This window comes from Erythrolamprus reginae, chromosome 8, assembly GCF_031021105.1.
Source record: "Erythrolamprus reginae isolate rEryReg1 chromosome 8, rEryReg1.hap1, whole genome shotgun sequence".
NCBI lineage: Eukaryota > Metazoa > Chordata > Lepidosauria > Squamata > Dipsadidae > Erythrolamprus > Erythrolamprus reginae.
Window position 1 is genome coordinate 25,501,803 of NC_091957.1, and position 13,170 is coordinate 25,514,972.

General features: G+C 46.2%; 1 protein-coding gene across 2 annotated transcripts; it reads right to left on the reverse strand.

Annotated features, from left to right (window-relative positions):
* Nucleotides 1–1,438: 1,438 nt before the first annotated feature.
* On the reverse strand, nt 1,439–10,770 carry TMEM82 (transmembrane protein 82). 2 transcript variants are annotated; one of them, XM_070759446.1, is made up of 6 exons: nt 10,661–10,770; nt 10,499–10,571; nt 9,081–9,255; nt 6,466–6,874; nt 5,317–5,504; nt 1,439–2,872 (listed from the first exon to the last, which is right to left on the reverse strand). In XM_070759446.1, the coding sequence occupies exons 1-6, from the start codon at nt 10,728–10,730 to the stop codon at nt 2,816–2,818; spliced, it is 972 nt and encodes a 323-aa protein (XP_070615547.1). In that variant the 5' UTR covers nt 10,731–10,770; the 3' UTR covers nt 1,439–2,815. The 2 variants fall into 2 exon arrangements, with proteins under 2 accessions (XP_070615547.1, XP_070615548.1); XM_070759447.1 differs by lacking the exons at nt 10,499–10,571; nt 10,661–10,770 and adding an exon at nt 10,128–10,479.
* Nucleotides 10,771–13,170: the final 2,400 nt, after the last annotated feature.

Here is a 13,170-nt window from a genome sequence, read left to right on the forward strand (position 1 = left end):
CAAGAGAGGGAGCTCCAATGGACCCAACCACAGGCCATCCGTTCCGCATGTGCGGAAGCAAAAAATAGCCAAAATGTCACACACGCCTACGTTTCCTTGCAACATTTCAGCGTGTTTGTCAGGCCGAAGCCTTCATGTGGAGTTAGAGAGTTCGGCCTGTCACAGCACAAGGGGGGATGGGAGGGGCAGTGAGTAGTCAGAGGGGAAAGTTACTAGACACAACCAAAGATTCCTTTCTCGGAGCCAAGGTCACCGTTTGTTCTGCTTCAACTGAAGAGAAGAGGAAGTTGATAAGCCCCTGCACACGGACTGGCTCTCGTGATGAACCTGTGGGTGTGAGGGATGTAAGGTGAACCTTAACCTAGGTGGGATTCTGGGAACTATTCAGAATCGGAATGCCAATGGCGTAGCCAACATGGTTCTGTTAATAAATCGATCTCTGATTGAGACAATTGGACTGGGACTTGATTTATTTCTCAGGTGCTATTTGGAACGCTGACAATGTTTGTGCTTCCTGCAAATGTGAAGAAGCCAAAACACACTGGAGACGCATGCGCGCACACACAAGACATCCGATGCTGTGCATGCAGTGCATTGGTGGTGGCGATAGCAGCAATCCACCCCTGGAAGAGACCCCAGGCCCGCCCACAGGGAGGTCTGTGTGTGGGAGTGGAGGTTCTGTAAGGTTCCCCCCCCCTTGAAAGAGACTCCACAAAATTCACCGTGCCTGAAGAGGGGGCAGATGTATCCCGGGAGTGGAAATTGTCGTGGAAAACTGACACGAGGAAAAATAAACAAATTCCTATTTCTCTTGCTGTCTTTTTTTACTTACTTCCTGAATGAGTGTAATGTGTTGTTGTGAATGACTTGTCTGATTTTAAAATACAGGTTTTGGGGGATTTTAGTAGTAATTTTTAATTAATTAGATTTGTTGTTGTGGCTTTTTTTTTGTATTCTGTGAGCCGCCCCGAGTCTTTGGACAAGGGCGGCAAACAAATCTAATTAATAATAATAATAATAACAACAACAACAATAATAATTTGTATTATCAACCACGATTACATCCTTCTGAAACACAAGGCCATTGAAAGGCAGGGATTAAAGGTCAATCTGCCACTTCCGGGCGTGGGGAGGATGTGATGCTGGAATCAAGCCCACAAGGCACGACTGCTTCCCAAAGCAAGTGGCGGCTTCCCCTCCCTCCCACAGGAGGCCACTGGGCCCACCCGACCCACAAAATCTCTCTGGGAGGTACAGAAGTCGACCATTGAAGGGCTGAAAATTGTTTTTACTACCATACTGTGGGTGTGGCTTATTTTGTGGGTATGGCTTGCCGGTCATGTGACCAGGTGGGAGTGGCTTGACAATCATGTGACTGGAAAGGGGGCTTAAAGGTCATGTTACTGTCTTAAAGGTGGCCAACTTGACCTCACTCGCGTCAAGGGTTAGGGTTTATTTATTCAAGTTCTATCCCGAAGGACTCAGGGCAGCTTACAATAATAATATAAAAAGAAATAGAAATAGATACAGAACAATAAAAAGAAGTCGAATATAATCAAAACCCTGTATTAAAAGGAAACCCATAATTATAAAACAGTCATAATCCCATACATACAGTACATACCATTCATACAGTGTAGCCCTGTCAGTTGTTAGTTCATGGCCCCCCAGGCCTGTCGGCAAATCCAAGTCTTTGTGGCCTTACGGAAGGCCAGTAGGGTGGGAGCAGTAAAGACATCGGGGGGGGGGGTAGTTGGTTCCATAGAGGCGGGGCAGCCAGAGAGAAGGCCCTCCACCGCGGTCCCGCCAACCTGCATTGCTTCATTGACCCAGAGGAGGCCAACTCTGTGTGCTCTTATTGATCTCTGGGAGGTATGTGGCAAGAGGCGGTCCTGTAAATAGGTTAGGGTGCCTGGCCCCTCCTCGCCTCAGAGATATACAATTTCCCTATTTATTTACTATTACTGAACACCCAAAATATACTCTTTAATTCTATGTATATATGCCATATGTGTACATACACATTACACACAGGCAAACAAAAATATATACCGCTCAAAAAAATAAAGGGAACACTCAAAGAACACATCCTAGATCTGAATGAATGAAATATTCTCATTGAATCCTTTGTTCTGTACAAAGTTGAATGTGCACAACAGCATGTGAAATTGATTGTCAATCAGTGCTGCTTCTTAAGTGGACAATTTGATTCCACAGAAGTTTGATTTACTTGGAGTTATATTGTGTGGTTTAAATATTCTCTTTATTTTTTTGAGCAGTGTACATTATCTACTATATAAACTGTATGTGTATATTCATACACACACACACGCCCAGCTCTTCTGAAATTATACACATTCAACCTCATTTGTTGCGATAGGAAAAACATACCCAGAGCCCAGAAGGGGAAAAAAGAAAAAAATTCATAATTTTTCTACTGGTTCTGCGTACCTGACTGAACCTGTAGGAGTCTATCACTGCTCCTACCCTCTCGGCCTTCCCCAGGGAAATAGCAGCAGCTCTCTGGCGGCTCCCCTTAGCCCAAATGGACTCCCCCAGTCCAGCCTGGCCTGCTTCGGCCTCTTTGCTATCCCAGGAAAATAGAGCGGAGAAGGAATTGTTCAAGGAGGGGGCAGCAGTGCCACTGCATCCAAGAAGGAACCCACAAATCCTTTGACACCCAAACTGGAGAGCCCAGAAGCAGCTGGGCCTGTGAGGCCTGCCTCGTCTACAGTCTCTAGGCTGGGCCCTTCTCTTCTTTTCAGGATGTGGCCTCAGGCGCTGCTGCTGCCACCGGAGATTTTGAGGGGTGGTCTCAGCGCTGACGGGGAAATGGACCGGATGTCGACGCTTGGAGCGAGAGGCTCTCATCCTGAAATGGAAAGCAGTAGAAAAATACATGGAAGGGCCAGCTTCCCTCCCAACAGCGCCTGGACTCAGAGCGGAGGAGGCCTCTTGCTCACGGCTGTCAGTCAGGACCTCCAGACTTTGGGCAGGGAGGGGGAAGCAGAACCACCACCAGCCCTCTTGGTCAGCTGGTGAAGACAGCAGTGGCCTGAGCTCCATTTAAATCAGGGAATCTCAACCCTTGACAACTTTATGACTTGTGGACTTCAATTCCCAGAATTCCTCAGCAGTGGCCAAGGAATTATGGGAGTTGAAGTCCACAAGTCGTTAATAATAATAATAATAATAATAATAATTATTATTATTATTATTATTATTATTTAGATTTGTATGCCACCCCTCTCTGAGGTTGTCAAGGTTGAAAACCCCTGATTGGGGGGGGAGGGTGTATAATTTTTTAAATTTTTCTCCTCAAAACTAATCATACAGAAATACACTGCTCAAAAAAATAAAGGGAACACTGAAAAAACACATCCTAGCTCTGAATGATTGAAATATTCTTACTGAATACTTCGTTCTGTACAAAGTTGAATGTGCACAACAGCATGGGAAATTGATTGTCAATCAGTGTTGCTTCCTAAGTAGACAGTTTGATTTCACAGGTTTGATTTACTTGGAGTTATATTGTGTTGTTTAAGTGTTCCCATTATTTTTTTGAGCAGTGTTTAAAACACATCATTGTTTTAACAGAATACGTATGTAAATTTTTCTTTATCTATTCAACCCATAATGGAGTTATATATCCATCATCAATTAAACTTTCATAAATCCAACTCTCCAACAATCCAAATTAGCCATGATAAATATTTAACTGTAAGAAATAAACAAATACCACTTTAATGCCTAATACCATAAGTCTAAATAACATTACAAACATAGAAACATTAGAAGATTAATGGCAGAAAAAGACCTCATGGTCCATCTAGTCTGCCCTTGTACTATTTCCTGTATTTTATCTTAGGATGGATCTATGTTTATCCCAGGCATGTTTAAATTCAGTTACTGTGGATTTACCAACCACGTTTGCTGGAAGTTTGTTCCAAGCATCTGCTATTCTTTCAGTAAAATAATATTTTCTCACGTTGCTTCTGATCTTTCCCCCAACTCACCTCAGATTGTGCCCCCTTGTTCTTGTGTTCACTTTCCTATTAAAAACACTTCCCTCCTGAACCTTATTTAACCCTTTAACGTGTTTAAATGTTTCGATCATGTCCCCCCTTCCCCTTCTGTCCTCCAGACCAGAGGTCCCCAACCTTTTTTGCACCAGGGACCGGCTTTAAGCTAGACCAGTTTTCCACGGCCCGGTGGGGGGGGGGGGCTTTGGTCAAATGGGGGTGGGGTTATGGAGGGGTGGAGCTTAGTGACGCAGCCCTCCACACTTCTCCACAGGGCGGGGAGAATCAGGAGGCTCCTTTGGCGGCTGGGGGCTGCCTGGCTTTGTGATTTTGGCTGGAGGGGGAGTTAGGAAGGTCCTACTTCTCCCCCCCCAGCCAAAATTTCAAAGCCTATCTGCTGGATACGGGCGATGAGTGGGACAGAGCGGCGCAGAAGCCTCTTGCAGCAGCTGCCACAGCCACCGGCTTCAGCGCCGCTCGTCCCGCTCATCGCCCGTATCCAGCAGATAGGCTTTGAGTTTTTGGCTGGGGGGGAGGAGAAGTAGGTCCTTCCTAAGTCCCCCCCCAGCCAAAAACTCAAAGCCTATCTGCTGGATACGGGCGATGAGTGGGACAGAGCGGCGCGGAAGCCTCTTGCAGCAGCTGCCACAGCCACCAGCTTCGGCGCCGCTCGTCCCGCTCATCGCCCGTATCCAGCAGATAGGCTTTGAGTTTTTGGCTGGGGGGGGAGAAGTAGGACCTTCCTAACTCCCCCCCAGCCAAAATCACAAAGCCAGGCAGCCCCCAGCCGCCAAAGGAGCCTCCTGATTCTCCCCGCCCTGCCCGACGCCCCACCCTGTCCTGCGTAATGTCCTCTGCCAGGAGGGCAGCGGCGCCGCGGACCGGCTGGAAAACCCCAACGGACCGGTCCCGGTCCGCGGACCGGCGGTTGGGGACCTCTGCTCCAGACTATACAGATTGAGTTCATGAAGTCTTTCCTGTTAAGTTTTATTTTTAAGACCTTCCACCATTTTTGTAGCCCGTCTTTGGACCCGTTCAATCTCTTTTTGTAAGTAACATTCTTATCAATTAACAAGAAAAAAAACATCCAAAAGAAATGGAGGTAGCATTAGTTAATGATACAACACAGGTTTCATTCTTTAAATATATAAAATTTAATTATATTTGTTAAATAGCTTAATTGTTGGAGACCCCTGATTTAAAGGCAGCTTCTCAGAGGTCAGCAGAGATGCAGCTGAGAGGCTGGGCTGTTTCTGCTTGTGGTCCTCTTACTACCCCCCCTCCTACTCCTCACCTGATTTCTGCACAACTCCAGCATGGATCCACTCCAGATCAGGCACCAGATCTCCCCCGCCAGCGAGATGAGAATGTCCACAATGTCCCTCCACTGGCCCACCGTCATCAGCAAGACCAGAAGGCCGCCCATCCTGACAAAGACCGTCTGGAAAGCCATCTGCTGGTTGGGGTTGTGGTGCTGCTCCTCTTTTGGTCAAGCAGATGGAAGGAAGCAGGTCAGTTGAAGGGGCTGGACACCGCCTTTCACAGAAGGAGGCTGGCTGCTGCTCAGGAAGGACCCCCAATGCAAGCAGGAGGGGCAAGTGGGACGGGGGTCTGCAGGCAGCCCTGTTTTCCATGGGGCCAGAGTCGGCGTTTGGGAAACCAGAAACTTTTCCTTCTAAGGATCAAGCATTGATTTTCTGCAAAGGGAACCTCCCAACTCCTCCCCCTTATACACACCCTGGGATTACAAACTGCGCACAGCAGTGCTCAAGTCCTCCTTCTGAGTCTGCGTAACTGCTCTTGCCTCCTCTGCATCCTTCTCACTCCTGCATCCAGGATAGGATCCCTCATCTCCTCCTCCTCATCAGACCCAGGCAAAGCTCTAGTTGAGGGTTCTATAGCCTCTGCAGGACCCTCACACTCAATCTCTCCCTCCTCCTTATTGTCTGACTCCTCTGACAGCCACACAGACCAACCATGCCCAGACGGACCCAGTTCATCTGGCTTGAAGTCTGTTATCAGAGGACCTGGCTGCAATCCAACTGTTAAAATGTCTAGGTAATATAATAAACCTTCAACAAACTTTAACCAGAGTAAATGTAGCAATGTGGGTTAGTCAGTCAATTAATCAGACTTAGTACAAAATAGAACAATATTATTATATAGGGATAGGCAAATAAACAATAGTAGTTACACAGTCCAATATCATACACATATAATCCTAATAATAGTTTACAAACCAGGTTATTGCACACAGCAAAATATACACACAGCAAATATAAATCTATCTAGTATAAACTCCCCCAAGAGGAACATTGTGGGCTCCCTCTTATGGCCAACCAGCAAATGACTCTTAAAGGTAGAGTTGTAAATTTACATTGTTAGCTTCTGTATTGCAACACCCAACAGTATACTAACACCAACCACAACAGAAACCACTCACCCTGCATGTAGATGACCAGAAGCGTGTAGCAGATTGTCAGCGGCGTCCAGAATCGGATGGCCTCGGAGGTTGAGAGGAAGTCCCGGTTGATCAGAGCCACGGCTGCCAAGTCGGCCACCCCAAAGGTCACCCGGAGGGCGTTGCAGAGCAGCCGGGGGATGCCGTGCCACGTTGCCAGGAGGAAGAGGCACCCTCCGCAGTAGCGCTCCTTGCAGTGCAGCTCATACATCGTGTAGACATGCCAGGCCAGGCGCCAGACGTAGTGGGTCAGGAGCATGGCCAGCCCCACGCCCAGGAGGAGGTTCCAGGTGCGATGGGGTGCTCCTTCTTGCAGGTAGCCGAGGCTGCAGGAGACGCCGCAGCCAAGCGAGTATTGGCAGAGCAGGTAGAGCTGGCTGTTCAGAGCCCCCTTGGGAAAAAAGATACGGACGGCCTCTTTGTGACACGGAAGCCAATTTAAACCACCCGCCGGACAAGAGCTCTGGGCAGCACACACAATAAAGAGACTACTTAAAAAATAAGTGGTCAACAAATCCCTTTGAAACCAGAACTATACCTACTCAGAATTATTAGACAAAAAATATCTAAGGAAGATCGATATTTAATAATACATATAATCACAGCTGTCAGACTTGCTTATACACAGACCTGGAAATTAAACAACACTAAACACTAAATTTAATAAACTAAAATTAATAAACAAAATTTACAAAATTGCTGAGATGAACAAGATGACATTGGAAATACAAGACAGAGACAATACTGAATTCTACCAAACTTGGAGCAGGTGGTATGATTGGGTTAATAAAAATATTTATTTAAAAGCTTAAATATCTATAATATAGTCACATCTCTCACAATTTGAAAATATACAGGGAAAAGGGGAGGGAAATGTAAGCAGTCTTGTTATTCCTTTCGTTTACTAGATATACAAAACAAAATTGCTGTTTAGCAATTAATCTTGGATAATTTATGATTTAGGTAATATTACTGAAATTAATAAAGATTAAGATTTAGGTAACAATATATAATATAGCAAACTAGTAGGCTGATAAAATAAAATAAAAAAGCTGTAGCAATAATGTCAACGGGTAGGTTGGCAAATGTGTAAATTGTCGAGTATTTAAGACTTGATATATAATTGAAACTATGAATGATAATATCTATATGTCTATATAGGTTGCGTTTTGTTTTTGTTTGTTTTGTGGTATTTGTGTATTTTTCTTAATGTAAATAATTAATAAAGATCCTGTGTTCAGTTCTGGAGACCTCACCTATAAAACGATATTGATCAAATTGAACGGGTCCAAAGACGGGCTACAAAAATGGTGGAAGGTCTTAAGCATCAAACTTATCAGGAAAGACTTAATGAACTCAATCTGTATAGTCTGGAGGACAGAAGGGAAAGGGGGGACATGATTGAAGCATTTAAATACGTTAAAGGGTTAAATAAGTTTCAGGCGGGAAGTGTTTTTAATTGGAAAGTGAACACAAGAACAAGGGGGAACAATCTGAGGTGAGTTGGGAGAAAGATTAGAAGTAACGTGAGAAAATATTATTTGACTGAAAGAGTAGTAGATGCTTGGAACAAACTTCCAGGAGACGTGGTTGGTAAATCCACAGTAACTGAATTTAAACATACCTGAGACCTATTTTATCCTAAGATAAAATACAGGAAATAGTACAAGGGCAAACGAGATGGACCGTGAGGTCTTTTTCTGCCCTCAATCTTCTAAGTTTCAAAGGCTGCTTAAAACAATGCGCAGTGCCAGTGGGGAGGCCCTGATACAACTCATATCTGTTCAGTCACCACCCTGCGCAAGCTCCATCCACTTCCAGGCCCCTCTGTCCGCAAGGGGCCCACTCAACGGGGACAAACACACAAGGGCACCATGGGAGTGGGGCTGGTGAAACCTCAGTTTGTCTCCGGCTCCCTCCCCCTTTAAATGATGGGTGGGAGGGGGAAAGAAAGCAAGGAAGCCATTGTCCGCCTCCTGGCAAGCGGTATTAGTCTCCGAGCAGGAATTCGGTGCCTCTCAAGTGGCCCTTAAGCCAGCATTGCACAATTTTTTCTCCAACTACCTTCTAACCCAGGGGTGGGCAATTAATTTTGCCATAGGGCTGCATGAGATATTGGGATGGCTTTAGTGGGCCGGACTAATATAATTAACTCACTTCTACTTTCACTGTACATTATTGGGTAGAACTGAGTTAATTATATTATAATTATAAATTATAATTATATATTATATTATATATTACATATTACATATATAATTATATATTATATCTTGAACACCCGGTTCTTATCTAGAAAAGTTATATATTATATTATATATTATAATTATAAATTAATTGCCCACCCCTGGTACATATGCTGGTAACAGATGCTAAATGAAAAAAGCTGAAATAATTTGGTCATTATCACTTCCCTATAATTCCAAATTATGAAACAGGTTGGACCGACCTCCGTGGGCCAGTCACAGACAGTGGGCGGGCCACATCCGGCCCGCGGGCTGCATCTTGCCCAGGTCTGTTCTAACCTGTGTCTGTGGTTCTGCCCACTTCTCCCCACCCCAGCCTCCAACGCAGAAAACAGAAAGGAGATAGTCAACCTTGTTGAGGGAGAGGATGGTGGACACCGCCCGGAGGGAGAACTCCAGGACGATCAAGGCGCCCACTCGGTGCCCCACCATAGTGAAGATTGCCATCAGCACCACGAGATGAAGCCGGTCCAGGAAAGACCGCTGTTGCCGGAGAGCCTCCTTCTCCTTCTGCCTTTCGGGGTCACTGGAGAGGATGAATTGGGAAAAGCCAGATGGGTTTACGGAGGGCAGCCAGATGAAGAACCAATTTCATCCAGTCACAATCATACTGAGTCGCCTCGAGAAGGGCGGCATGGAAATCGAATGAATAAATAAATCTAATTAATAAAATAAATATAACATATCCTATTGTCAGCCGGAGCAGAATGCCAATGCTCAACAGCAGTATGAATCTCTGAGGAGAGTTGATTCCAAAGGACTGGAGCTTCCACAGATAAGGCCCTTCCCCTAGGCCCTGCCAGGCAACATTGCTTGGCTGATGAGACCTGGAGAAGGCCGACTCTGTAGCATCTGACCGGCCACCGGGATATGTGAGGCAGGAGACAGTCCCGTAAGTAATCTGGTCCTAAGCCATGTAGGGCTTTGTAGGTAACAACCAACACTTTAAATCACGTTTGGAGACTAATCGGTAGCCAATGCAGCTCACGGAGTGGTGGCAATACATGGCAATTCCTCAGTAGGCCCATAATGGTTCGCGCGGATGCATTTTGGGTATATTTTTTTTCCCTCCACCATAAAATAAAATAATATATAGTTATAAACACAACAACAATGCTTAAAATCAATCATATATAAACTTTTCTTTTCTTATTACTCACTCAATGGAGGCTGTTATCTCTTCTCATCTAAACATTTCTATTGATTTTATATAACATTGTCAATTCTTAAAAATCTAAATAAAATTCTAAATTCTTCCTCTCCATCTTACTATAAAAAGTTACATTACGTCAATGCAAAGAATAATAAAATCTCTTTTATTTAAATTTTAATGTTGTATCATATAGCTAATAAAAATATATCTTTAGTAAAAGAAACTATTCATAATATATCACCTACTTCATAAAATAAAGTGGCTGCAATTTGGACTAGCTGGAGTCTCCGAACGTTCTTTAAAAGGGAGCCCCTTTCATCAGCGCTTCACCTTTTCACCTTCTGGCCATGCACAGAATGCTTCGCACATGCCCAGAGGGTTAAAAAGAAGGAACAATGGCGACCTCTGAACAGGTACGCGGAGTCTCGTGTTGCCGTCTCTACCGGTTCTCCAAACCACCAGCAGCCGCCGCTACCAGTTCGCCCGAACTGGTAGCATCTCACCCCTGGCCTCCATCCCTGCACAGCTTCCTGCTTCACCCAGGAAAGAGGCTGAACTGAGTTGGGAGAATGTGGACTTCCATTCCCCATCCCCAAGTGTCCCAGCAGGCACTTACTTCAAGCACCGGATGTAGAGGTAAATCCTCATTAGGCTACCCAGGATGCAGACGGCACAGGCCCCAACCAGCCCTGCAGGGAGACAGAGGTCAGCCAGGAGGGAGGGGAGCAGGGGGCGAGGGGAGGGAGGGAAGGCAAGGCGGGCAGGGGGGCAAGCTCACCCTCTAGGAGGGAGTCCACAAGGCTGGCGGTCCAGGCCAGTGGGAGGAAGCCCTGCACCCAGGAGAGCATTGTGGCCCGTTCTACAGTTGCTCTAAACAGCCGCCTTCCAAGTGTCAGCACAGCAAGGACCTTGAGCCCAGAGTGAACAAATAAACCGGGATGGAGGAGGAGGGGGTGAGGGGGGACAAACAGTGAGCAGGTTGGCTCAGCTTTTTCTGCCGTGGGAAGGGAGGGAGGCCCTCCCAGAAGGCACTTACGCTGCCTCCTTCGTTGCAAGGTTCTGCTTTATCGGGCTGGGGATGACAGAGCCACAGACCTGGGGGGGGGGGATTTGCTCACAAGCAAGGGGGGTCGGGTTTAGTGGGGAGGAGGAAGATTACCTATGGGACCATCTTCTGCCTCATGTATCCCAATGACCAGGCAGGTCCTACAGAGTCGGCCTTCTCCAGGTCTTGTCAGCCAAGCAATGTTGTCTGGCGGGGCCTAGGGGAAGAGCCTTCTCTGTGGTGGCACCGACCCTTTGGAACCAACTCCCTCCAGAGATTCATACTGCCCCCACCCTCCTGGCCTTTTGCAAGGCCCTGAAAATCCATCTATGCCAGCAGTCACGGGGGTGGGGGTTCCTGGGTTTATGATCTAACTTCATCCGATGTCATGAGTGGCTAATCCAATTGAATGAATGTGGATGATTTTTTCAGAAAATGGGGCTTTTAGAATTTTTTGATTATAAATATTAAATTTCTTACACACTTTGTATTTTGTATTTATTCCTGTTGTAAGCCACCAAGCCTGTTGAGAAGGGCGGCATAGAAATGTAACAAATAAATAATTTTATGTATTTATTTGTTTGTTTTGTCAAGTACATATTGGTACAAAGATATAACAATATTTATATACATGATACTAGTTAAAGAGAAACATTAGGACAGGGGACGGAAGGCACGCTGGTGCACTTATGCACGCCCCTTACTGACCTCTTAGGAATTGGGAGAGATCAACAGTGGACAGTCTAAGGGTAAAGTTTTGGGGGTTAGGTGACGATAGTACAGAGTCAGGTACTGAGTTCCATGCATCAACTACTCAATTACTAAAGTCATATTTCCTGCAGTCGAGTTTGGAGCGGTTTACTTTAAGTATGTATCAGTTGTGTGCTCTTGTGTTGTTGTGGTTGGAGCTGAAGTAATTGTTGATAGGAAGGACGTTGTAGCAGATGATTTTATGGCTGTGCTTAGATCGTGTTTAAGATGATGTAAAATAAGAGAGAGAGAGAGAGAGAGAGAGAGAGAGAGAGAGAGAGAGAGGATAGGATAGACAGAATAAAGTAAAATAAAATAAAATAAAATAAAGAGAGGCATTCCCAGATTAAGAGGACAAGCTGCAAGACCCAAAACAACAGACCCCCTTTTGCAGCTTAGATTGGAGATCTCCCTGGCCAGCATATAATGGGACTTGAAGTCCACCAGGCTTAAAAATGCCAATGTTGGAGAGCTCTGGCTGAGAAGATCCACTGAATCAAACATATTAAGCAGGCAATCAAATATATACACGTGTGTGCACATTTCCAATGCTCTGCCAGATCACAAAGCGCTAAAAGCAGCCTTGGTCCGAAGGTTGGTCCGGTTTCAGAGGTGAAGCCCTTGCCTCATTGCCAGAAGGTTGCACTAGATGACCTTCAGGTCCCTTCTCACTCTGTTAAATCTGTTCCGCTATTGGTGAAACACCCCTTAAAGGGACACCTTGAAGCATGCTCCGTTTGGCTTCCTTCCTCCACCTGGGGGACCAGAGATCCGCCTGTCATCAGCTTCAGGCCAGGCCGAGCCCTCCTGCCAGAGAGAAGACATGTGAGACCAGCCTCTTTCCACTGCGGCATCAAAGCCACGGCCAGATTGCAGGCTCTTCCTTTCCCTGGGCAATCTCCCAAACCCATCCTTCCTCCGTTCCTCCCACCACCTTTCATTTAGAGGAGCTGTCCCTCTGGCCAGGATCAGTCCCGGATGGAGGCTGACCCTTTCCCACTGAGGGGCTGTCCCAGCACGAGCACTCGCAGGAAGCTCTGATGGGCTCACCATCTCCAGTGGGGGGCTCCTACTGGTACAGATCAGGACGCTGTGACGGTAGTTGAGTTGTGCGCGCAGCTTTGTGTCTCTGGCATGCGCAGCTGTGCATCCCAGTGAGATTTTGCTTCTGCGCATGCGCAGAAAGCAAAGTCTCGTGAGGAGGCATGACTGTGTGAGATTTCGGTGATTTTTTTGCTTCTGCACATGGTGGAAGCAAAAAAAAAACCACGCCAAAATTTAACATGTGCACGCATCCCCTTGTGAGATTTTGCTTTTGGAATGCATGCCAGATATGGGCAGCTGTGCAGCAAGTGCGTTGGGAGTGGTGGGAGGGCAACTGCTGCCTGACCGTCTCCCACCCTTCCACTCACCCATCCATCCCTCGGCCACTGATGCTGACCCCCTTTATGAGCAAGGACCCAGAAGGGCTGGCAGTGCGCAGTCCACACAAA

Bases quoted from the DNA above. Each gene is read 5' to 3' on its own strand.
- TMEM82 (XM_070759446.1), bottom strand. From the start codon at position 10,730: ATGCTCTCCTGGGTGCAGGGCTTCCTCCCACTGGCCTGGACCGCCAGC. The intron at 10,572-10,660 runs GTGAGCTTGCCC...GTCTCCCTGCAG, and splicing joins TGTGGACTCCCTCCTAGAGG to GGCTGGTTGGGGCCTGTGCC. The intron at 5,505-6,465 runs GTGAGTGGTTTC...CTTGACCAAAAG, and splicing joins TCTGGTCATCTACATGCAGG to AGGAGCAGCACCACAACCCC.